Consider the following 27,958-nt stretch of genomic DNA (forward strand, 5'->3'; position numbering starts at 1 on the left):
TGGAAAATCTAGGAACACTCATTATAGGGTCACATTTGGCTATCCTGAAATGACATGACAGTATGTCGAAGTCACCCTAGATCACACCTAATTCCAACAATTTTTCCCTAGGAGGGGGTGGTTTGCCAATCCCATATAATAATTTGATAAATTAATTATAATTTTCCAATCATCCAGCCATTTCTTACGAGTTGCTTACCAAAGCGCGGCACTCGGATTAGGTCAACCAGTATCATTGAAAGATTCCGCGGTTTCTCACGTGGAAAAGAAAAAACCATGCACCACGGAGGTCATTCCACACGTAATCACTACGCCCCTCGCCCAAAAACTTCCCTTTGGAATGGGAAACTATATGGAAACATGCAACGGCCAGATGTGGACCTACAAGATTGGATGTAATCAGGACCATTCATCCCCAATTTCAATTTTCATTCAATTTTCCTCTTTTTTCAATTGAATCAAAACAAACATCATAAATAATAATATGAGCTATCAAAGGTGGTTGAAGAAAACCTTATAAATATTTGGAATCTACTATGTCATTTAATGGTAGCGATAACATTTAGTGTGCCAATAATTTGTCTGTTAGTAGATTTTGTTAAGTAAACAATCGTCAAAAAATTATCTACGGGGTCAATTGTCACTTATAGATATATTCAGTAATTGGGAAAAAAATTACTAGTGGGTAGATTAATTTTCCAACTTTTCTCGTACTAATAGCATACAACTATTTAGACATTTATGCATTTGAATTGGACCAATTAAGAAATATAATAAGACTTTGTTATAGATAACATTAGTAAACAATTTTGGAGTGAAGTGTCATGGATGAAAAATAAATATTATATTGAGGAGTTCAATCTCACGTGTGATGCATTTTAAAATGCGTACACAAAGGCTTGTGCTATGCATGGAGCCACAATTCTTATTGCTCATATCAATTTCTATGTGAACCATGGTGGTGGAAAAGGTTGAATGGAATTTTGGGAAGAAAGGCTATGTATTTTTTGCATTTTCGAGGCAATTGAAGCTAAAAGACACCTCATTTTGAAGTGTGATGGTTATAGAGACATTATGAACAATTATGTTAATGTCTTGACAATTGGATCTTGGTATGGTCTTTTTGGTGAGGGGGATATTAAGAAATTGAGGGAGCTCATCATAATCTTGGTTAGGAAAAGAAGACAATTGAGAATGTCAAAGATGGCAAGGTTGGTTGTCCCATAGGCTATTTAATGTTTGCGTTGTGGATATTAAAATTTCTTCTTCTTTAATCATGCATATTTTTTAGACATCAAAGAAAATAGTTAATGAGACAATACATAATATGTAGGGTCATCAATTCAAAAAAACCACTTTGGACCCTTCCATATATAACAAATTGCATTGTGTTCATTATAACTATCTTTACTTCAAACGTGCGATAGCTACAAATGCTTAAATTGCTTACAAAAACAACACTAATTGGTTGATATCTAATGTACCAATTAGAAACCTAAGGGTCTTAACACTTATGAGAAGATAAAATAGTGGGTGAGAGGAAAATACAAGGATGCCATGTGGTGAAAACCACAAAGTAGAAAATAAAATAAAATAAAGAATAAAATCTTGCATGGAAAGTTTTTTTGAGATCTCCAATTAAGGGATAGGGCGAAAGATCCAATTGCGCAGTGGAGTCCACTAACTCTCATCATTTGAAGTGTGACACAAGTTGATGGATGGAGCCCAAAGAAGATTGAGAAGAAATAGTTTCCATTTACTTATTTTTTGTAGCAACTGGGTGGTGGAAACTGAATGGCATTTCATCAAGGATATGCAACCAATGAACATAGTAGTAGTTAGTTTGATAATGACTTTACGATGGACAATTCGAATGAATCTGTTGAGGATGCAAGAATTCACAAAATAACTACTTTTTTTGAAAGCAAGCATATTTCCACAATCTAAAATCGATGTGCAATGATTGTTTTCTTACCTGAGATTCATAATAGAATAATGAACACGGAAAATAATTTGAAAACTGACTAATTTTGTCTCTCACGATCCTTTAGATTGTTGGATCTCATAGACATCATCAATCTTCATTCATTCATCATCTAAGACAAACAAATAGACGATTTTAAGAAAAAGTTTTTGAAGAAAGAACATATTCCTTTTTTCTTTATCTTTAAATGCACTATTTATGAAGAAATTCCGCCTCAACCTTTTTGAAAGAAACAAGACCTCACAAAACTATTAGTGTAGAAATAGAAAGAATGGGAGGGAAGGGTTTGGGTGTGATTGTATTGGAGGGGGGAAGGGGCCCGGGAGAGAACTAGAAGAGTAGAGTAGAGGTAAGAAGACGGGTTAAAACTTTGACGCCATAGTCTGACCTGACAGTTGGCCAATCATCGGACTCATGTTTAGGGTCCTCTAGCAACTAAGTTCCTTCCTCCTCTACACGTGTAAGCTTCCGTACACACGTGTGCGAAAAGCGTGGTTTTTTTATGAGGAAGACAGGGAGACTGGTCTTAAGTGCTAGGTAAGAAATGTGGGAATTAATATATGGGCAGGACTCACTCCCTTGTTTCTCCCATTGGAGGCAGTCCCCATTTAATCTCCTCTCCTCTCCTCTCCTCTCAAGTAAAGAAGAAGAAGGAGGAGAGAAAGCCATTCAAAAAAACAATCATAACATAACAACAAATGGGGAGACAGCCGTGCTGTGATAAGGTTGGACTGAAGAAAGGACCATGGACTGCAGAGGAAGACCAGAAGCTCATCACTTTCATTCTGAACAATGGCCATTGCTGTTGGCGTGCTGTTCCAAAGCTTGCTGGTATGTACTGTGCTCAAAGATTCATTCATTCATAATATGTTTTCAATGGATGTGATGCACATTGTTGTGTATGGAGTATGAATTTATGTCTTGGATTTGAATTTCTTTTTGTAGGTCTGCTTCGATGTGGGAAAAGCTGCAGATTGAGGTGGACTAATTACCTCCGCCCTGACTTGAAGAGAGGAGTTCTCTCTGAGTCTGAAGAACAGCTTATCATTGATCTTCATGCTCACCTTGGTAACAGGTGGTTATAGATTGTCTATGCAACTAACATTTTGGCTTGGCTTGCTAATGGTCTTTATTCATTCAGAGTGAGGTCATATTGGGATACAAAAGACCCAGTTCTTGGGTTTAATAACTCTGCCATTTTTGTCCACTTTTGCCCGAGGCTCAATGTCCATTCACCTTGCATCATCAAGTCTTCTAATGATCACATTTATTTGCCAAAAACAGTATATCCTTGCATAGAAACAAGTGCCAATTATAACAATTCAATTGTTGGGAACTTCACATCAGTTAACAGTGGAACAGGGAAGATGAAATTATCATAGAATCTAGTATTTTGATTTGGGTATTTGCAAGATGAAATAACATGGAATCTAATACTTTGATTTGGGTATTAAGTATTAGAATAGACTAGAGGAATTTTGATGTTGATGAAACTAAAGATTAAAGATAGTTTATAGAACAATAGATTTCATTTCTTAATTTATAGATTTGCTGAATTACTGTTGAAAAGCTTAATGATGAACTCCCTTTCCTTGACAACATCTCTGTTCATAATTTAGCCTCACCCAAGACAATGCAAATAAGACAATGGGGTTAAAGAATAAATATGGTTTAACGGACTTTTATCTTTCTAACTTTCAAATTTGCTGAACGAATGTGAAAATGCTTAATAATGAACTCTCCTGTTTTCCAACTCTCTCTCTGTCTCTTTGGTTTCCAACTCTCTCTCTGTCTCTTTGGTTTAAGGGCTAAATCTCCATACCCAAACTCGCCTAACCCAATCCAATGCAATTCATATGATTAAGCTAAGAAAGGCTTGTTTAGTATTTGCTGAACTCTCTTGAATGGGTAGTGTGGAGGAATTGGAACATTGGAAAACGAGTCGAAATTGAGACTCGGTTCACATTTCTTTCTGATTTTCCCCCACAAGAAAAACAATTTGGCATTTCAGCTGGCAATTAAGGTCTTTGTGGATAATTATGCATATAATTTTCTTCTAGGAGAATTTGTGATTCATTGTTGTTCTTTAGTTTCAAGCATTTCATGCTGGACTGAATTATAGGCCGATTTCAAGAGAGACTCTGACTGTGAATGAATTTCTATGTTGCAGATGGTCCAAGATTGCTTCACATTTGCCTGGGCGTACAGACAACGAGATAAAGAATTACTGGAACACCCACATCAAGAAAAAGCTCAAACGTATGGGAATCGATCCCGTGACCCACCGGCCAATTTCTGATCAAGTATCTGACATGAATTACAATCCCACAGAAAGCAAGACATTTCCTACTGTTTTGGGGATGGCAAATACGGAGGACTACTTAGCTCCCCAATTAGACTTAAACCCTTTCAATAATGAAGAAATGGCCAGAATTAACAACAATAATTGTAATAATAACAACAATGATGCTGCGAAGGAAGCCTCAAGTCGTTCTAACGAATCAGAATTGACGGAGGAGGACAAGAGCGTTGACAGCCTGAAGGAGGCAGGGCATCTCAGTGCACCAGAAGGTTACGGGTTCGAACCCCGCCTAGAATTGTTATCTCCAGGTTTTGATTTCCTCAATTCCAATTCACCCATGTTCGACTCCCAGGAGTCCCCATTGTTGAGGGTACCTGAAGGAGAGGGGTTGTTGGAAATCTCAAATGATATCATTGATTGTGCAAACATCCAAGAGGAGAATCTCACTTCTTCAGAATTGATTAAAGATGAATATACTTGTCTATCATCATTTGATTATAACAGGGAGATTGAAACACCCATTTGTTCTTCAGCAGGAGAAATTCAATGGACACATGAGATGCTGGTCACAGAACCCCTTCCTCCTACACCGGAAACCACCATGCAAGCATCTCTATGGCAACAAGATTCAGATGATGCTTTCCCTGGTTGGGATGGAGATATTTTGGACCATGACATCAATATTGCCAATTGTTGTTTTTCTACTGCTTTTTACTAAAATTATACCTTGGTTAGAGGAACAAGTAAGTAGCACCAGATGAGATAGATGATGTATATATGGAATCTATATAATTATTCCCAGGCCCTTATTAGTTTCATCAAACAGGATGATACAAATTGCCAATGGGTCTCTTCTTTTGCAGTTTAAGAAGAATGTGGATTTGTCTGTAATGTAGGCTCATTGTAATATGTAGATATTTTTATACAGGGCATAGAAATGTAAGCCCCTAGTCTAATTGGGTGGCCATGGCCATTATTCACATCTAGATAACAGTATTGGTTTGTTTACAATAATAAGACCATACCATTATGGCTTCTTCAGTCCAAAGGATCCCTTCACACATGCTAATTTAAAACTAAAGCTTTCATTACAATGTTCCGTAAACAGTGCTCTGTTTTGGGTTCTTGTTACCATTAATCTGTTTTAACTTTTGATCAATATTGTTAATGAAAATTTCAGTGAGAAAGTGATTGCAGAATGAATCTTTCATTTGGAATTTTTTATTAATTAAATGTTGGATAGTTTTTTTAACATGACCAGTAAGGCTAGTTCCGTGAGATGTTTTTTTAATTGGTTTGGTTATAAATTGATGACCTTATTTCTAATTATTTCTAATTATCAATGTTGAGGATAAAACTCACAAATATATTAGATCAGATTACAAATAGAGGACCCTATTTTCGATTATCAATATTAAGCCTCAAATCTACGTGTACATTGAAACAGGAACAGGTCAAAAATGGAGAATATCATTCCCAATTGTCAATGTTGATATTCAAATTCATGTGTTTGGATCGGCAAACACAAACTTAATCACGATAGTACAGTAGAAATTTGATTCTTGATAGTTACAACACCACCATCACGTTAACTAATATATTATGAAATGAACTCCAAAATGAATCACTTTTACTTTGAAATGCTTTGAATCCATGTGCACATTGGAACACAAAGAGGTAAAAAATAGGAGCATTATTCCCAGTTATCAATGTTGAGATCCAAATTCATGAACACATCGGGTCAGAGCGCAAACTTTCAACCACAAAGATACAGTAAAATTTTGACTCTAGATGGTCAACACCACCACCTCTTTAACCAACACATTATAAGATGAACTCAAAAATGAATCACTTTACTTTGAAATACATCTCTAATTATCAAAGCTGATTGTTGAGGTTCAAACCCACAAACGTATTAGATTAGATCACAAATAGAGGGCTTCATCCTCAATTATTAATATTGAGGCTCAAATCCATGTGCACATTGGAATAGGAACAGGTAAAAAATATGAGCATTATTCCCAATTATCAATGTTGAGGTTCAAATTCATGAAGACGTTGGATCAGCAAACACAAACTTACAATCAGAATGATAGAATACAAATTTGACTCTCGACGGTAACAACACCACCGCCATTTTAACCAACACAGTATAAGATGAACTCCAAAACAAATCACTTTTACTTTGAAATTCATCTCTAATCATCAATGTTGAATGTTGAGGTTTAAACCCACAAACGTATTAGATCAGACAACAAAGAAAGGACTTCATCCTTAATTATTCATATTGGAGCTCAAATTCATGTGCACATTGCAACATGAACATGTCAAAACATTGTTCCTAATTATCAATGTCGAAGTTCAAGTTCATTAGCACATTGAATCAGCAAACGCAAACTTACAATCACAATGACATGGTGGAAATTTAACCCTCGGCGATCACAATACCACCGCTGCTTTAACTAACATATTATAAGACGAACTCTAAAATGAATTACTTTTACTTTAATATACCTGACACCGTCTATGATACAACTTACATGCACCTTTTTGTAATAAAAATATAAGTTATTTAGACTTTTTAACACTTCATATGAATGCATATAGGTTGCCCCTGGCAAAATACATTGAATAAATCATCAAAAAAGAAACATATGAAACCATTGTTAAGTTTGTGCATAAATCATCTGTTGTACTGTTGGAGATAGCCTTAGACCAGTCAAACTTGACCATAAATTAAAAAATAAAAGAGGCTGCAACTCATGGAGTTTCTTACCAACTTAATAAGAAATTATTTGTCCCGTTTGGGTATTGACTTTGTATGATGAGAAATTGACTGAGCAAAGGGGGTTGGTAGCTGAGAGGGCGATGTTGAAAATGTGAGGGAATCTTGGTGTGGAATAACAGCAAACGTTTGCTTCTTGGTTTTCACTTTCTACCAGATCAGTCAATGTCCCCGTCTCATTAAAAGGGTGTCGTCTAATTTTTATTTTTCTTTAAAACCACTTGCTAATCCATTGCTTTTTCTTCCTTTTGAATTTTTCCCACACATCCCTGCTTCCCAAAAACTGTCCAGCAGATGTTCCCAAACAAATTGACTTACCAACTGAAAAGATGGATGAGGTATGGTTTTCTTCTTCTATATTTTTGGGTCCACTATATATTAAAAATGTGGTATAAAATAAGTTTTTAATATTATTATTATTATTTTTTCAAAAATCGATCTTAATTATTAAGTTGGTTTTTCTTGTAAGTTGGATTAGTTAATTTATTTAGTTTTGGTATTTTTGGGTATAATTTGATCTGATTCACTTTTATAGTAAACAAATTTAAACTTTAAACAAATAAAAAATTCAAAATTTAAATTAATACTTTCTTGATCATATCACTAATTTCTATGAGCTAACCTAATACATATTTGTTTGAATTTATACCTTATGTTGTTGTACCTAAATAAATTGACTCAATCATTTCAAATAAGAAAAAAATAATCAAATGACATTTTAGAATATTTGAGCAATATTGTCAAACCACATTTAATAATTTATGTGTGGGTATAGTATTATTAAATAGTAATGCATATTGTATTAGTTGCATATGTTTTATAAGTCATCCTATTAGCTATTAATATATAATATATATCCCACATGTTTGTGTAAGTTGTAGTGGTAGGTAATTGAGTGGTATATAATAAATGGAAAAGCCTCATTATCTATCTATGTGAAGAAGATTGCCTAGATGTCATATTGAGATATAATATGGAGGGACTTCCTTCCAATATGGAGCATTGTATGGTATTGTGCTACCAAGGCTTTTGTTAGAGCCCAATAATGCATGTCCGAAAACATGGTAGATTTAGATGTGTGATATTGGTTTTGTGGTGTTCATCATTTTATAAGTAATTTAAGATAACTCAAGTTTCTATGTTAAAAGAATGCTTAAATTTGTCATGCATTTTCTCTTATGCTCTCATTATTTAATTCAATATTTATAAAAAAAATAAAAATTATCGAAGTGTGATATTGTTATTGGGATTCAACTATGTATATTTTAGAGTTAAACTCATTGACTATGTTTCATGAGTAGTGGTTCATTAGAAACCATCTCCAGTGAGAATGAATGGAACACTTAGCACTCATTACATCTAGGTGATGCTCACAGATGGAGTAGTACTAGGATGGGTGACTTCCCAAGAAGTCTTGGTACTTCACCTCTATGAGCATCACCTTGACACAATGAGTGCAAAGTATTCCATTCATTCTCTTGAGAGATGAGTTCTTATGAACCAATTGTCATGAAACTTGGGTCAATGGGTTTGGCTCTAAAAAATACATAGTTGAATCTTGATAGCAATTTCAAAATTTGACTTGTGGAAAATAACTCCTACTTATCAAATATCTATGTGTTGGAGTTGTATGAGCCAATTTCATAAATCCTATAAGTTGTCAAAGAATCAAATGTTTAAAGTTTTCATTACAATATGTCATCCTTTCAATTCTTTCTTTCCCTTTGTCTATCAAATAATTGAACTCTATCCTCACATCATATTCTTTTATTTACAATTATTTCTAACCGTTTTGGTATCAATAATTTGGATCACAATCCACAATTTTATGCGTCTCAACTCTTTTTTATCCCAATTATGGACCATGAAGTGTGATAAAAAACATTTATACAAAAAAATTGCACTCAATGAAATCTAAAACTAATTACAAATAAATTATGGATTATAGAAATATAATATCATTACTCATACATTTTCACCCAATCCCAATTAAGAATAAAATTTGTTGGCCAATCAATATACTTGTTGAGATTTTTATATTAGTCACCCAAAATCATGTTAATAGTTTGGATTTTTTTTATATATAGGGGATTATTCTAGAATTAATTCTCCATTCATATTATTGTCATCACATTCTTCATCTTTGGCCCTAACAAGTTATTGATTAAGTTACTCTTGTATTCACTTATATTTTGTATTAAAAGAAGCCCAAATAGAGGGGTTGATCCAATAATAAAAACAAGAGGAAAAAACTCTATCAACAAAAATAAATGAATAACAACACATCAACCTATCCCCTTTTCAATATAAAAAACCCACCCTACTAACCATAAATTTTTATTTTTTAACAAATTGTTCACCATGAAATCGTAGTATAACCAAAGATTCTCATAGTTCATTTTACTACTAAAGATTAGCATAATACTACTACTAAGAGAGTTCATAATCAACATAGAGTAAAAAAACTCAATGCCACACACGAAAATAAGACCAAACTTAACAAAACAAAACATAAACATGTTGGATACAATTGTTCAATTGTGTGTTGTCTTTGATGTTACACAAATGTCATATCAGTCATCAGATAGAGTCTACCGAGCTTAGTTGGTCAGGAAGGCAAAAGACAGAGTCTACCAAGCTCAGAAGGTTTACAATGTCTATCGAGCATTTTCAGACATTACCTTGTGCAAATAGTTATTACCGAGCTTTCAAGGTTAGCAAAGGGCATATGCACCGAGTTGTGGTGCCAAAAAGGTGACAAGGAAATTTTTTTTCCTATTTTAAAATAGCGCGTGCGCGCTTTAAAAAAAAAAAAGTATATATGATGGGCTACAAACCCACAGCCCATCATTTTCATCAGCATTTTCTTCTACTCCTACAGCGAGCAGCTCGTACGCGAGTTGAAGACTCAACATTTGCACAACCATTTGCCAAAATGCCTCCTTGTCGACGAAATCCAAGACCACAAGCGCACCCATGACGACACCATAAGTGATATAAACCTAACTTTGCATTGTTTTATATATTTTTCATATTGTTTTGTAAGTTTTTTATATTCTTTTGTAGGGTTTTTACAAATTTCATTTAGATTTGTTTATTTATTTGAATTTCAATTGATTTTTTATCAAGAAATGTTCATAATCAACCAGAAAATCCACAAGAACATCAAAACCCTCAAGAACCCCAAAACCAAAACCCTCCTCAAGAAGAAGAACAAATTCCACAACCTGAACCAATTGCAAGACCTCCACCAGGCACACAAGAAAATATAAGAAATGAAATAGAGAGAGGCAAAACTGAATTAGAAGGAATCATTGCTCGGTTGAAAGAATCCGGACAAACCAATCCAATGAGGGCTCAATTGGCATCATCCCTCAAATCCATTAACACTCAGATAGCCTCAGTTAGTGGTCAGTTAGATATTTTGCGGGCTAAGAGGGATGAACAAAAAAGATTTTATGCAAATAAATTGTCATATGAAGATGTTAGAAAAAAGGAAATACCAAAAGGTAGTATATGTGCATTATTTAGAAAACCCGGTGAGCAAAATACTGTTAGAGAGGGTACTAAATGATTCCCCATCCATTGGTGCATACATGATGCTATTAGAAATAATTTTTGGGATAGATGGTGGATGGTTTTTGATGCCCCTCCTTGCAACAATCACGAGGTCCCCATGTATTTTTTGAAGAAATTATATTGTGAGTTTGTCCTTGGGGAGATCCCCAATTATTTTGATATGTTAGACTCCTAAGGTAGAGGTGGGGGGTCATCATTTGAGAGGCCAGGAGCACGTCGTGACCCTAATGTAGTTAGGGCAGTCGTGGTCCATCCATAGTGCGAGCATGTGATTATTCCTTCAGTTGTGAAGGAACATGTAGAGGCCAGCACTCTAGGGACCATTAATGCTTTGATGCAGACCCTCATCCATTCCACAAGCCCGTTAGTTGAGGGGGAGCCTTCTATACGTCGTGGTCACATGTGCACTTCATGCGGATCCCTATGCACATTTGGCACTCATGTCGAAGATGGTGCAGATGATGGGCTTGTCACCGATCAATTCCTGAACGAGACATTTGGCATTGACACACAGGTAAATTACTAATTTGATCACATTTCATACGTATAGTGAATGATTAATTAATTAATTAGGATTTATTGACATTGTTCAAAATTTAGGGTCAAAGTGTTCCTGGGCCTAGCAGCGATCCTCCAGGCCCATTTTTTGTCCCTTTGACGAGTCCTGAGGTATGTATCAATTTAATCATTTTAATTAATACATATATTTATTACGTAATCATATTAAGGATTGACCAAAAAAAATATGCATGTGCATCAGTTCTCAACAGGACCCTCAACCTTTACCACAGACGTAGAGCAGAGACATCATACGAGCTTCACACAGGTACAATTGTTTCATGTTAATTTAATTCATTTGATTATATTTATTCCATGTTTCATGTTAGATATAACGTGTATTGTATGTCATGGAGCTCATGATGTCGGACACACCTCCTCATTTGTGACAGTCTGTTGATAGTGGAGTGGCCGCATCTGTGGCTAGCTCACAGCCACTGACGGAGGTATGAAAGAATTTTCTTCGTTTTAGCTGTTGTTTATAATAGTTAATCTCAAAATTTCTAATGTTATTTATAAGTGATTATATTTATTGAACTGTTGTAGGGTCTTGTCATGCCTGATCGTCCACGAGCATTTGAGGTGGACTTACAGAGTGACTATTTGTTGGCAGTAAGAAAATAATTGATTTTGTGAGTACATATATTTGATTTCAACATATAATAAATATTGATTCATATCTACTTTCTTTGTATCAGTTGGACCTGGAGAAGAGCCTCAACAAGAGGTCAAGTGAGCGTGTCAAGAGGGCCCCGTCATCTCCACTGTCTCCCTCCACACGACGGCAGAGGACGTCGAGAGACTTCTTTCCTTCCCCTCACGGGAAGGAAAAGATGTAGTTGAGATATTTGATACATATATATAGAGACTTGTTTCCTTCCCCATGTATATATATATATAGGCATCTGAGAGACATATTCGATACACATTTGATGTACATATGACATTCTATATTTGATGTATGACATTATTGGTTAATATATGATATGTTTGTTCATATACGACATTATTGGTTATCATAATATATTATGTGTTTGTTAATGTATATGACATTATTGGTTATCATTTTATATTATATGTTTGTTCATGTATGACATTATATTAGATACGTTTGTGTATGACATTAAATTAGATATGTGCATGTATGAAATTAAATTCAATTGCTAGAGAGTTGCCATTATATCTACCAACTAGTAGATGTTATTTTTTGCTTTATTAGTATTTCTCAAAAACTGCAAAGAAGTTGTTTCTGGTGAATAGTTGTAAACAATTGTGATCATCGACTTCATGTACTCATGGCTTTGGCTGCAAACACTTTTAACTTTGGCTATAAGCATCCATGGCTTTGGCTATGTGCACTAGTGGCTTTGGCTATGAGCATTTATGGCTTTGGTTGTAGGCACAATATAGCCTTGGCTGTAGGTTGTCTTTCTTACTGCATGTTGAAGTTACCTTCAAGAATATCATTAGTCTAAGATCATTAAAATTAAAATACTATGACATAATACCTTGGAAATAATAGTCTTTAACCCATTACTTTATTTGTTAAAACATCATGTAGTATCTACTGTAGTCCTTCTACTCAAATATGTTTTCAAAAATACTTAGTATGGCAAAGAAATGTCTATGGAAAGCTTGTCAAATAGGATATTGAAGAACTAAATGTGGATAGTCATTAGTACCCATCAATAAGAACACAGACATCTTTCTCAAGCAAGCCATATGACATTAGCAAGTAATTTATAAATTTCCTTTGCAAATAACTAGAAGATGCTATGAATCTTAATACAGAGTTAATCACGAACTCATTATTCCATCCAAGAAGCATATATCACCCTAAGCCAATTAACCGACAGGATAAAAATTAATTCAATTTCAACAAAATTTTGAGTATAACAAGCATCTTAGGGATTCTTACAAGAATTAACACGATGTTCACAAGAGCATTACAAGTTCTTGTAATGCTATTTCACATATTGTAATCATATTCAGTTTTGAATGGCCATTTGTGTTACAAGCATAAATGTTCTTTAAGGTCTTTTAATTCTAGACATGAATTTTATTATGAAGCTTTTTTATGACAACCCACTTAATGCATATATTGTTGTTCCACATTATGCTAATTTGACTTTCATTGGTTGATTTGGGTCTAGACATGACGTTATTCACTACCTTTTATATATATATATTTTTTGTAGTGAGGTTCTGGCCTGAATGAATGTATTAATCATCGAAGTTGTGAACCTTGGTTGAGATCCTTACAAATATATTTTCAAATTGGACCTCAAATAGTTTTCTCAGTCACCCCCTATACACAGATACTAAAATTGTAGTTAATTACAAAATTAATACTGAATTAGCACAAGTTTAATTGAGAAGTATTATGTAGCTCAATAGGCTAGATTATTATTGACCGGGAAGCTTTATCTTAGAGTAGTTGGTTTCCTAAATCTTTAGCGCAATGACAGTCTTATGGAATGTGGAATTAGGTCTGCTAGCTAAGGAACATTCTTTAAAAGGTAGAGGAAACTCAAGACTCACGTGTTTCCAATCAATATAAATGTTTAAATCGCTTCTCTAATTTTTTCTATTTATGATCTTCTTAAAACTTAACTTTCTAAATGCATTCATGGGGAAATAAAGATCTTCTAGGAACTAAAGGCTAATCATGTTTAATACTTAAAATTCTCTGTTTTTATCTAATAATTTAAAAAAGATTGTACAAGTATTTTCAAAGAGCAACACTTGTCACTAACATCATAAGAAGGAATATCCAAGGAGACTTACCACTGATCCCCCACCACCAAATTCAAGAGAAAACAAAATTCCACTACTAAAGAGATAGTAACAATGATCATCCCTAGTCTCTCCCTTATCACAAAATGATTACCATCAAAATTTGCATTTCCAATTGTGTCATGTGCGTTGAAGCGATAGTAACATTTTCACTCTCTTACCTAATGTCTCCCATTTCTGAAACTCCTGGGGAAGGGCAAGGCCATCTTCTCAGTACTTCAAAATACAACGAGTTCCATTTTTTCACATATTGATAATCGTTGACTTAAAGTATAGTTGAAGTATTGACAACCCATAGATATGCCCCGTCAAAGATCGCAGCCTTGTGGCATTTAGTGACCCTTAGGGACATTCTGGTTCAACGTGCCTGAGAACGTTTGAGCACTGAAGGGGATAGGAAGAGGTTGGGGATAGGGTTAACTTGGCCACTCGGAGCTAATGGAGCAGATAGTTTGATCCCACGACAAAAGATGAGAGAGATTTGGCAGTTGGCAACTTTCTACTGGCCAACACTACAAGTTTCAGCATCACCCGAGATGGCATTGTAGAATGAAAATGGAATGTGATCTCCAAAAAGAGAGAGGGGTTATTGTAGGTCTCTGCAACACAGTCCTGTAGGAATTGGAATCTCATCCATATCTCACACGAGCTCCGAGATATGCCCCATCAAAGATCGCAGCCCTATGGCATTTAGTGACCCTTAGGGACATTCTGGTTCGGCGTGCCTGAGAACGTTCGAGCATTGAAGGGGACAAGACAAGGTTGGGGATAGGGTTTACCTGGCCACCCGGAGCTAATGGAGCAGACAGTTTGATCCCATGATGAAAGATGAGAGAGATTTGGCAGTTGGCAACTTTGTACTGGCCAACACTACAAGTTTCAGCATCACCTGAAATGGCGTTGTAAAATAAAAATGGAATGTGATCTCCAGAAAGTGAGAGAGGTTATTGTAGGTCTCTGCAACACAGTCCTATAGGAATTGGAATCGCATCCATACCTTGCACGAGCTCCCAGATATACCCCATCAAAGATCACAGCCCTATGGCATTTAGTGACCCTTGGGGACATTCTGGTTCAACGTGCCTGAGAATGTTCGAGCACTGAAGGGGATAGGAAGAGGTTGGGGATAGGGCTTACCCGGCCACCCGGAGCTAATGGAGTAGACAGTTTGATCCCACGACGAAAGATGAGAGAGATTTGGCAGTTGGCAACTTTGTACTGGCCAAAACTACAAGTTTCAGCATCACCCGAGATGGCATTGTAGAATGAAAATAGAATGTGATCTCCAAAAAGTGAGAGAGGTTATTGTAGGTCTCTGCAAGACGGTCTTGTAGGAATTGGAATCTCATCCATATCTCACATGAACTTCGAGATATGCCCCGTCAAAGATCGCAGCCTTGTGGCATTTAGTGACCCTTAGGGACATTCGGGTTCGGCGTGCCTGAGAACGTTCAAGCATTGAAGGGGACAAGACAAGGTTGGGGATAGGGTTTACCCGGCCACCCGGAGCTAATGGAGTAGACAGTTTGATCCCACGAGGAAAGATGAGAGAGATTTGGCAGTTGGCAACTTTGTACTGGCCAACACTACAAGTTTCAGCATCACCCAAGATGGCATTGTAAAATGAAAACAGAATGTGTTCTCCAAAAAGTGAGAGAGGTTATTGTTGGTCTCTGCAACACAGTCCTGTAGGAATTAGAATCGCATCCATACCTCGTACGAGCTCTGAGATATGCCCCGTCAAAGATCATAGCCCTATGGCATTTAGTGACCCTTGGGGACATTTCGGATTGGCGTGCCTGAGAACGTTCGAGCATTGAAGGGGATAGGATGAGGTTGGGGATAGGGTTTACCCGACCACCTGGAGCTAACAGAGCAGACAGTTCGATCCCACGATGAAAGGTGAGAGAGATTTGGCAGTTGGCAACTTTGTACTGGCCCACACTGCAAGTTTCAACATCACCCGAGATGGCATTGTAAAACAAAAATGGAGTGTGATCTCCAAAAAGTGAGAGAGGTTATTGTAGGTCTTGGCAACATGGTCCTGTAAGAACTAGAATGGCATCCATACCTCGCACAAGCTCCAAAATATGCCCTATCAAAGATCCCAGCCCTATGGCATTTAGTGACCCTTGGGGACATTCTGGATTGGTGTGCCTGAGAACGTTCGAGCACTGAAGGGGATAGAACAAGGTTGGGGATAGGGTTTACCCAGCCACGCGGAGCTAACGGAGCAGACAGTTTGATCCCATGAGGAAAGGGGAGAGAGATTTGGCAGTTGGCAACTTTGTACTAGCCGACATTGCAAGTTTCAGCATCACCCGAGATGGTGTCGTAAAATGAAAACAGAGTGTGATCTCCAAAAAGTGAGAGAGGTTATTGGAGCTGAATCCCAATCAACTAGTGAAAAAAATGACTAAGTTGATAGAGATGAATCCTACATTATACACATCTCCTAGTAGTGGACAGGAGGATGTTGGGATTGGGAGCATAACACCTATTCCCTTTCCCAATTTTATGGAAAATTGATGGGAACTCAAGTAGATGGGAGAAATTCCAATTTTTTTGAAGCGATAAAGTTTTGTGATGTATTTAGAATATCTAAGATAGACTTATTTTTTATGTGAAATAAACCATTCTTACATTACTATTTAAATGTATTTGTATTGTTATAATAGTTTGATTGTTGGTCATGGTGTACTACTAGCATACCTAAAATTTTAATTAATTTTTTTGGTAAATTAAGTCGAGAGATATCTAATTTAAAATATGTAAAGTTTAGAAATATAAATAGTTCATCATAGAGATATTATAGAATTAATTTATTTTAAATAATATAAATAATCATAAAAAATAGATAGAAATAAAAAACAATAATTTTATACAAAAAGTTTTAATTTATTTTAAATAATTAAATAATAGAAACATCATAGAATTAATAATTCAGTATAATCATAACAAATAGACACTAAACAATCCCAAATTCAAACATACGAAGGTCCAACTAGAATAATGACTTTAAATAACCAAATACCAAAGCCAAACAAAGGAAATTGGACTTTTACCTTAAATGAATAAATTACATGAAGAAGGGTGGCTAGCTGTTTGGAAATCTACTTATTTTTCTTCTCTCCCTCCTGTCATCTAAGAGAACATGCAATGAAAGAAAAATATCGTCACAATAAGAAAATATGAAAAATATTGTTCTAGCTTTAAAAAAATTGGAGACATCAAAACATAAAATCTAGATTCTAAACAAATCAAAACATAAAATCTATGATTTAAACTAAATCTCATCACTTACGCATCATAACAATACGGTCCACCTTAGTCATGTGGACAGTCTTGGGGAAGAGGTTGCAAAAATGTATTTGGATCTAGTTGATCACTCTTTCTCTCTCTCCCTCTCTCTGTATTCAATCTAATGAGCCAACTAGATCTGCTCGACATTTTAACATCTCAAGTATTGCCTCGTGGTCTGACTCGCGAACTTTCCAAAGATTCTTATTATGTGGTTTTCCACCATATTTTATCAAGTGGACATTTGATGCGACAACAAGATTTGAATAATGAAGAATCTTTCTCTCTGTTTGCCAATCCTCGAATAACCACAAGTTAGGGTTCTTCATAGAATATTGTCTAAGCCATGTGCCGGTTACAACCACCGCACCGACATGGTACTCTAAACCTTCACCATCTATAACCGAGTGATCCAATTTTTGTTTGGCTTGAACACAACGACACAAATAATAATCTGTCCCTTCTTCATTTTCTTCAGGTGCAATAACAACAAAAACATGGCCTACAGTGACAAATGTACAAAATGCGGTCATTAATTCAGAAAATACTTTCTTAAAAGTTATAAAGTTACATATTGAAATTACAAAGATATATAAATATATATATTACCAGGTTGCACTAGATCAGACAAGCGGTCAAAGTCAATAGACGATTCCATCTGTACCATTTCCAGTGCTTGTGGGGGACGATAGGTGTCAGTTGGGTCCAAAATCCGTATATCCCATTTGTCCACCCATTCAGTCGACTCACAGTCATCCCAATTTTCCTCTACACATGATGGAGAATAGCATGCCATTTTTCGTGTGTGGATACTCCATGAACCTGCATCAGAGCTTCTAAAAGAGTGCAACTCACTGGATCCTGTTAGTGTGCAACAATCTTGATGTGGTGCAATGTTAGTATTATCTATCAACCAAAAAAATCTACGAACCGTAGACTCACCTTCCTTACCTGGACCCATTGTAGCGTTACACCACTGGACGATGGATTTTGCATCTGTCAATATTGCTCCATCTTTGTACTTTAGTTCTTCATGAGCTAAGGCTCTTTTGATGCATGGGCCTACACCATCGTGCTCTCCCTTTCCATGACTAGCCTCTATGAAATTCCACATGTATTGAATTCTACACAACTTGTGCATCCTGCTCAACCAATAGAACATTCGTGCATTCTTGAATTGAGATGCACAATTGTCTGACTAAATAATGTGCTGACAATATGTGATGCCCCTGTTAGCCAAATCTCCATAAAATAGTTGAAAACAACTATTTACGAACTCCGTAGAATGTGATCAATCATCGGTGATGTAAAAATGGTACTTCCTCAAAATCTTCCTGTCATCCTCTGTACTTGTAGGTGAGTGCATGAATGTTATGTGAACAAATATGAAAACCTGTTGAGAAGTACAATACTTTGCTTGCACCTCATTTTGTGGTTGTAGTGTATAGTTCTCCGCAAAATCTACAACCGAAACAATGGTATCTAGTGGAAACATATCCTTGCACAACTTGAATTGCAAATCCAGCCATCGAGCTCTATGGGTATGCCTTGCATACTCATAAATAATGTTTTCACAAAAAAATTTCATGAACTCATACACTGGAATCTTTTCAATGACTAAATCACATATTTTACCATGTTTCCCATCTTTTAGAGCATATGTCACTGTCTTAAATTTTCCGTAATCTACTATTTCATTTCCAATTGCATGTGTACTATCCATATGTTGACAAGTTGATAAAAGTTGCAAAGAACCACAAAATAAGCACATACCATCCAAGCATGATGTCTTGTAAAATTGTTGGCCGTTCCTTATTTCACATAAAATGTTGGATATGAATTCCCTTGAAGATCTTGGTGGCTCATTTATGTCACAATCCTGTAAAACAAACTGAGAATGCAAAATTACACATATATGCCTAAAAACATCAAAACGGTTAGAAAATTCAATATGTATCCTACAACAACAAGTTGTGCGTGTGTGATTTATCTTCACATAAACAAGTTTACCCATCTCAAGAAATCTTTGACTTATTCGAATTTGAAGATACATACCAATAAATTTTGCAAAAAATTGTGTCTGAGTTGTGTCCAAAAAATGTTTCGCATGTGGCTCGTGATTTTGGCTACTAATCCTCCTTCTTACAACATCTCTTTGATTAGGGGAAACACGTGTGTTATTTTTTCAAAAATCTTCGATCAATGATTTCAAGGCTTCACTAATTTCTTTATTCTTTCGCGGTAGTCTATCGCTAAATGTCCATAACTCATTTTTTGTTGGATCTTCCAATCTCTCACACCTTAGCATGGCTCTCCTTAGAGTACCTCTACCAATTTTTAATGTTTTTCTTGTCTTTCTCATGAGTCAAGCTTTCTTCATTTGGCTACTTACTATTGTCGATGTAAGTACTCGTCTTGTGATATTACTATCTTTGGTGCGTGATTTAGAACCCACTTTGTCATAAGCATTCATTAGATTCTTTACAATGTTTTTTTCATTTGAATCATCCATCGTTCTTAGCCCAAGAATCTTCATGATAGGCCTAAATTTTAAATTACTTATCATTTCACCAAATAATTGGCATTGACCTATAATATTTAATTCATCAAAAAATAATCTCCACATACGATTAACTTTTCTTTGACAAGTACGCTTGCTAATCTTGTCAGGCATTGATTTCAAAATGTTACTATCAATATCAATCAAATATTTTGGTCTTCTAAAATGAATTCTAGAAGGTGTTATAATCTCTTTAATTCTCTCAACATTTTGAACATCAACATAAGGTTGAGTGTATTGCGTACCTTGAACCGAAGATGATGTGCCTTGGCAATAAGATGCAAAAGATGGAATATCACCTACTTGATGTGTTGATGTTGTGCCTTCAACATGACATGATGGAGTGTGTATATCGTCGGATCTACAAATCGGTGTCTCTTCAATATGAGAGGACGATATGACTTCAACATTGGAAGATGGTGTAGCGGACGATATGACTCCAACATTAGAAGATGGTGTAGCTTCACAATTCAATTGTCTTCTTGAGCGTAACAGTCTCATTCGTTCTCTTTGTCTTTCCAATTCTTCCTCTTTGTTTCTTGGTACCGGTGGTTCTTGATCCTCTTCGAAAGTCAATTCTTCATTATTGCTTTGCAATTTTCTTTGCTCACATAGTAATTTCATTTTATCTCTTTTAATTGCCAAATCTCTCTCCCTATCTTCATTTGTTTGATTTTTTGGTTTCTTCCTTGGCATGATGATGATTTCTACATGTCAAATTATTCAAACATTTGAATTACTTAAAATGTGTAAATTACAAATTATTCAAATACATATCAAAATTATAATTATTTGAATGAATACACTATATATATATATATATATATATATATATATATATATATATATATATATATATATATATATATATATATATATATATATATATATATATATATATATATATATATATATATATATATATATATATATAATGACTTGTCAAATTTCTAACCATTTAGAAATAACATTTCATTGAAACATACAAATTTCAATGAATTCACTATATATTAAACAACATGTCAAATTATAATCAAATTTGTATCTATATATCAACAAAAAATATTTAAAATAGATTGCACTAACCTTTTCTATACAAGGAATATTCAAAAAGTCTTCAAATCGTGTATCCAATGATTGAATTTGGTGTTTTCTAGCTTCCAAAAGTGTTTGCCACCTTGAAATAGTGTTTGTTAGCTTGAAATAGTGTTTGCCACCTTGAAAGAGTGTTTGCTGTGTTGAAACCCACAAATTTTGTCAGGCTAACAGAGTGCAGAATAGAACAAAAGCAGAGAATGAATGAAATAGGCCCCAAAGTTTCTTTTTGACCATTTTTAGGTGATTTCACATAGTATAGCACGTACGCACTATAGCGCATACACACTATGTGAGAACACATCACTCTCCACCCTCCCTACTCTCTCTCTCTCTTCCTACTCTCTCTCCCCTCTCCCATCCCCTACACACTCTCTCTCTCCCCTCTCCCATCCTTTACTCTCTCTCACTCTCCCTCTCCCACCGCCTACTCTCTCTATCTCTCTCACCCTCTCTCCTCTCCCATCCCCTACTCTTTAGATCTCTCACACACACTCCCATCCTCCCTCTCCCACTTCTTACTCTCTCTCTCTCTCTCTCCCCCATCTCCCTACTCTCTCTCACACTCTCACATCTGCTACTCTCTCTCTCCCATCCCCTAAACTCTCTCTTTTACAGATACCCACTCCCATCCCCCTCTTTCTCTCCTCTCCCATCCCCTACTCTCTACTCTCTCTCTCTCTCCCATCCCCTACTCTCTCTCACACACTCTCTCCCATCCCCTACTCTCACTCTCTCTCTCTCTCTCTCTCCCATCCCATTCTCTCTCTCTGCCACATCCTACTCTCTCTCACACTCTCTCCCATCCCCTACTCTCTCTTACACACACTCCCATCCGCCCCTCTCTCCCATCCGCTACTCTCTCTCTCTCTCTCGGGCTGATCTCTCTCTCTCTCTCTCTCTCTCTCTCTCCCCTCTCCCACCACCTACTATCTCTCTCTCTCTCTCTCTCTCCCTCTCTACTCTCTCTCTCCCATCCCCTACTCTTACTCTCTCTCTCTCTCCAATCCCCAACTCTCTCTCACACTCTCTCCCATCCCCAACTCTCTCTCATCCTTTCACTCTGTCTCTCTCATCTCATACTCTCTCTCTCTGTGCCACCTCCTACTCTCCCTCACACTATTTCCCATCCTTTCACTCTGTCTCTCCCATCTCGTACTCTCTCTTTACCACCCCCTACTCTCTCTCACACTCTCACACTCTCTCCCATCCCCTACTCTCTCTCTTTCATAGACACACACACACACACACTCACACTCCCATCCCCCCTCTCTCTTCTCTCCCATCCCCTACTCTCTAGGTTTGTCACATGCACTCCTATCCCCCTCTCTCTATCTCCCTCTCCCTACTCTCTCACACTCTCTCGCATCCCCTACTCTCTCTCTCACACTCTCTCCCATCCCCTACTCTCACTCTCTCTCTCTCTCCCCCATCCCATTCTCTCTCTCTGCCACCTCCTACTCTCTCTCACACTCTCTCCCATCCCCTACTCTCTCTTACACACACTCCCATCTGCCCCTCTCTCCCATCCGCTACTCTCTCTCTCTCTTGGGCTACTCTCTCTCTCCCCTCTCCCATCCCCTAAACTCTCTCTTTTGCAGATACACACTCCCATCCCCCTCTCTCTCTCCCCTCTCCCATCCCTTACTCTCTAGATCGCTCACACGCACTCCCATCCCTCTCTCTCCTCCTCTCCCACTAACTCTCCCACCACCTACTATCTCTCTCTCTCTCTCTCCCATCCCCTACTCTTACTCTCTCTCTCTCTCTCTCCAATCCCCAACTCTCTCTCACACTCTCTCCCATCCCCTACTCTCTCTAACACTCTCTCTCATCCTTTCACTCTGTCTCTCTCATCTCGTACTCTCTCTCTCTCTCTGCCACCTCCTACTCTCTCTCACACTCTTTCCCATCCTTTCACTTTGTCTCTCCAATCTCGTACTCTCTCTTTGCCACCCGCTACTCTCTCTCACACTCTCACACTCTCTCCTATCCCCTACTCTCTCTCTTTCACAGACACACACACACACACACACACACACACACACACACACACACACTCCCATCCCCCCTCTCTCTTCTCTCCCATCCCCTACTCTCTAGATTTGTCACATGCACTCCCATCCCTCTCTCTCCTCCTCTCCCACTCCCTCTCCCAGGTCACCTACTATCTCTCTCTCTCTCTCTCAAGTTCTCTCTCTCCCTCTCTAATCTCTCTCTCCCATCCCCTACTCTTACTCTCTCTCTCTCTCCCATTCCCAACTCTCTCTCACACTCTCTCACATCCCCTACTCTCTCTCACACTCTCTCCCATCCTTTCACTCTGTCTCTCCCATCCCATACTCTCTCTCTCTCTGCCGCTCCCTACTCTCTCTCTCACTCTCTCCCATCCTTTCACTCTATCTCTCCCATCCTTTCACTCTGTCTCTTCCATCCTGTACTCTCTCTCTGCCACCCCCTACTCTCTCGCACACTCTCACACTCTCTCCCATCCCCTACTCTCTCTCTTTCACAGACACACACACTCTTATCCCCCCACTCTCTTCTCTCCCATCCCCTACTCTCTACATCTGTCACGCACACTCCCATCCCCCCTATCTCTCTCCCTCTCCCTCTCCTACCGCCTACTAGATCTCTCTCTCTCAAGTTCTCTCTCTCCCTCTCTACTCTCTCTCTCTCTCCCATCCCATCCCTTACTCTCACTCTCTCTCTCTCCCATCCCCTACTCTCTCACACTCCCATCCCCTAATCTCACTCTCTCTCTCCCATCCTGTACGATCTCTCTTTGCCACCACCTACTCTCTCTCACACTCTCTCCCATACCCTACTCTGTCTCTCTTACACACATTCACATTCCCCCCCCTCTCTCTCCCTCTCCCACTCCCTCTCCGACTGCCTACTTTCTCTTCCCCATCCCCTACTCTCTCTCTCCCCTCTCCCATCCTCTACTCTCTCTCTTTCATAGACACACACTCCCATCCCCCCTCTCTCTCTCCTCTCCCATCCCCTACTCTCTATATTTGTCACACACACTCCCATCCCCCCTCTCTCCCTCTCCCACTCCCTCTTGCAGCACCTACTATCTCTCTCTCTCTCTCTCACAAGTACTCTCTTTCCCTCTTTACTTTCTCTCTCCCATCCCCTACTCTCACTCTCTCTCTTCCATCCCCTACTCTCTCTCACACTCTCTCCCATCCCCTACTCTCTCTCTCTCTCTCTCTCTCTCTCTCTCTCACCCCCATCCTGTACAAGCTCTCTCTACCACCCCCTAATCTCTCTCAAACTCTCACACTCTCTCCCATCCCCTACTCTATCTCTCTTATACACATTCCCATTCCCCCCCCCCCCTCTCTCTCTCTCTCACTCCCTCTCCCATTGCCTACTCTCTCCCATCCCCAACTCTATATCTCTTACACACTTCCATTCCCCCTCTCTCTCTCCCTCCCACTCCCTCTCCCATCGCCTACTATCTCTCTCTCTCTCACTCTCTCCCTCTCTCTCCCATCCCCTACTCTCACTCTCTCTCTTTTCCACCCCTACTCTCTCTCACACTCTCACACTCTCTCCCATCCCCTACTTTCTCTCTTACACACACTTCCATCCCCCTCTCTCTCCCTCTCCCACTCCCTATGCCATTGCCTAATCTCTTTCTCTTCCATCCACCCTCTCTCTCCCTCTCCCACTCCCTCTGCCATTTCCTACTCTCTTTCTATCCCATCCCCTACTCTCTCTATCTCTCTCTCCCCTCTCTCATTCCCTACTCTCTCTCTTTCACACACACCCATCCCCCCTCTCTCCTCTCCCATCCTCTACTTTTTCTCTCACTCGCTCTCCCTCTCCCATTGCCTACTCTCACTCTCTCTCTCACTCTGACTCTCTCCCTCTCTACTCTCTCTCTGCTACCCTCTACCCTCTCTCACATTTTCACACTCTCTCTCTTTCTCTCTTACACACATTTCCATCCCCCCTCTCTCTCTCCCTCTCCCACTCCCTCTCCCATTGCCTACTCTCTCTTCCATCCCCTACTCTCTCTCAAGCTACTCTATCTTCCCCCTCTCCCATTCCCTACTCTCTCTCTTTCACACACATGCACTCCCATCCTCCTCTCTCTCACTCTTCCTCTCCCACTCCGTCTCCCACCACCTACTCTCTCTCTCCCCCATCCCCTACTCTCAATCTCTCTCTCCCAACTTGTACTCTCTCTCACACTTCCTCTCTCTCCCATCCCCTACTTTCAATCTCTCTCCCCCATCCCATACTCTCTCTTTGCCACCTCTACTCTCTCTCTCACACTTCCTCTCTCTTGCATCTTGTACTCTCTTTGCCACCCCTACTCTCTCACATTTCCTCTATCTCCCATCCTATACTCTCTCTGCCACCCCTACTCTTTCTCACTTCCTCTCTCCCCTCTCCCATCCCCTACTTTCTCTCTATCTCTCTCACACACACAAATAGCCATTCCCTCGCCCCACCCCCCTAGATCTCTCTTGGTTTTGGTTTACAATTTAGGTCTCAATAGTGCGTGCACACTATAGCATGTGCGCACTACCTCAAATTCAATAGCATTTTAATAGCGCGTGCGCGCTATAGGGCGCATGTTCTATTCAAAGCTTTGCATTAAAACCAAGCCTAAGGCTTGGTTTTGCCTTGGAGATCCAACCCAAAGGTTTGGAGTTTATAAACAGGTCTGAGACGTGTTTTCCAACAAACATACAAAAAAGATTGATTTTTCTTGTGTGCTCCCCTTCAAGATTCCTCGTGGTTGGGTATTGATAAGATCAAGTTACATAACATTATAGGTCTCTGTGTTAGCTATCTAACCATATAATTTATTTTTATTTTGAACTATTTTAAGTCTTTCATCTATAATTTCTTTTGAATGTATGTTCATTTTTTGTCAAAAACCACCATGTACTAATTGGGCTATAGATTTTAGCTCATTCATTGAATTTTGTAACAACTTAGTTTTTTAGAAACTAGACTCCATTCTACACACATTGAAAAAAAGAAGTTTTGATTTTAGATTAGTTTTCAATCATTTCTAGGGGGAGCACACAAATATTTCACGTTTTTGGGATGGGTCTAATTAAAAAATTCATTAAAAAAAAATACACATTATAAAATTACCCAAAAAATCTGGGATAAACTACATAGTGTTAGGTAACTTTTGCCCAGAGCGATTAAAGAATTTCAAAAAAAAAGTTAAAATTTTAGGGGGGCCACACTTTGTACTATGTTATGTTTTTTTGGAATAAACAGTACCACTTTCTATGGCCCCCTTTTTTGAGGACCTAAAACTAAACCATTTTGAAAAAAATTAGTAGTTTAGAAACTAGATTCAAAAGACGACTTTTGTTTTTGTCATATCTTAAAATTTTGATTGTAACTATCTTCAAATTCTTGTTGAAGTCTAGAATTTGCTGATTTCAGGAAAAAGGTGTCCACTTATACCCCCCTTTTGGCACCACAACTTTGTGCACTTACCCCAAAGAAAATTTAGTTGTTACCGAGCTCACTCGGTCATCAAAAGAAAACAATGCAGAAAATAGTTCTTACTAAGCTCTCATGGTCAACGAAGGAAATTCAATTCTTACCAAGTTCACTCGGTAGCCAAAGGATTTTGCAAATTTTGTAGTATTAACTGAGTTGAGATGGTTAACTTAGGAAATTATTTTTGGAAGTAGTGCTTACCGAGCAGAGTCGACCAATAAAGGATTTCATTATTTTGTGAAATAAAGTTTATTTGTTTAATGTAATATTTGTAGCTAACTAATGTATGGTTTATTGGTAAATGTAATGTGTGAATGAACCAACTTGATAATCTGAATGGTATATATAAGAGGTCAAATTGTAAATTCTAAGTGTGTGATGGATTTGATGTGATATGAATGTGAAGGAGGACTGATTATTGTGAGAGCAAATTTTGAAGGATGATCAGAGATCAATGAGGAGCATTAAAGCTATATTTGATTGAAAAGGATCTAATGGTGCAGAATAAAGATATGTAATCAAAAAATTTAGTTACATAATATTCAAGTCAATTCATTGCTACTTTCTAACCATTGTAGTAGTGATTTAAAAATCTCTTAATAGAGTTGGTTTAATAGCCATTTTGTAAATCTTCTAAGAAGGTGACAGTTTAGTTGAATTTTTCTAAAGACCTCTAGTAAGGCCACTCCTAACAGGGTGATTAAATCCTCTAATAGGGTCACACCTAATAGTGTGTATTGTAACCTTTAACAGGGTTGGCTCCTAACAGGGCTCACTTCAGAAGAGTGAAAATTGGTAGCTAGTTACTTGGTGATTTTTTCCATACTAGATTTCCATGTTAAATCTGGTGTCTCTTGTGTTCATGTTATTTACTATTGCATGCATGCTAACAATTATGAATGCTTAAAGTTCAGTAATAAGTCAATCTACCAAGTTACAACATTTTTGTGAAGTGTTTACCGAGTGACAACAGTAACTAGTTATTTAAGACATCTAAGGGATCAAGATTTGATTTTTTATTAACTGATTCACACCCCCCCCCCCCTCTCAGTTACTTCATCTATAATTCCAACAATTGGTATCAGAGCTCCTGGTGCTTGCAGGAAAAGATTTCAAGGATCTAAGCTAAAGATCAGGATGTCTTACAAGAGGGAAATTCCAAGACTTAACAGGGACAACTTCTCAACATGGTAGGGATTGATGAGACTTTATCTGGCTTCTATTGGTGATTTAGGGTTGAAGTACCTTGATGAAAAATATGTAGAACCTGTTGGCACATTAGCTGTCAATGATATTGCTGAAAAGAAGACTCACAACAACATGATAATAGATATTGCATCTGCTCTAAGTTATGAAGAATTTGATGATATCAAAGATTGCAAAACTACCTTTGAAATGTGGAACAAGCTGAAATAAATCTATGGAGGTGATGATAATGTCAGAAGAGCCAAGGCAGAAAGTTTGAGAGGATAATTTGATTAGGTGAGGATGAGAGAGGATGAAAACATA

At 37.8% G+C, this 27,958-nt stretch overlaps 1 protein-coding gene across 1 annotated transcript; it reads left to right on the top strand.

The window, feature by feature from the left end:
* The first annotated feature begins 2,543 nt into the window (after positions 1-2,543).
* Positions 2,544-5,334, top strand: LOC149532407 (uncharacterized). Its single transcript, XM_089805266.1, has 3 exons — positions 2,544-2,815; positions 2,930-3,059; positions 4,155-5,334. The coding sequence occupies exons 1-3, from the start codon at positions 2,683-2,685 to the stop codon at positions 5,002-5,004; spliced, it is 1,113 nt and encodes a 370-aa protein (XP_089661392.1). The 5' UTR covers positions 2,544-2,682; the 3' UTR covers positions 5,005-5,334.
* Positions 5,335-27,958: the final 22,624 nt, after the last annotated feature.

Source organism: Cupressus sempervirens, chromosome 10 (assembly GCF_028749045.1).
Source record: "Cupressus sempervirens isolate cs-2001-9-10 chromosome 10, ASM2874904v1, whole genome shotgun sequence".
Classification (NCBI taxonomy): domain Eukaryota; kingdom Viridiplantae; phylum Streptophyta; class Pinopsida; order Cupressales; family Cupressaceae; genus Cupressus; species Cupressus sempervirens.

Bases quoted from the DNA above. Each gene is read 5' to 3' on its own strand.
- LOC149532407 (XM_089805266.1), top strand. From the start codon at position 2,683: ATGGGGAGACAGCCGTGCTGTGATAAGGTTGGACTGAAGAAAGGACCA. The intron at 2,816-2,929 runs GTATGTACTGTG...TTCTTTTTGTAG, and splicing joins TGCTGTTCCAAAGCTTGCTG to GTCTGCTTCGATGTGGGAAA. The intron at 3,060-4,154 runs GTGGTTATAGAT...TCTATGTTGCAG, and splicing joins CATGCTCACCTTGGTAACAG to ATGGTCCAAGATTGCTTCAC.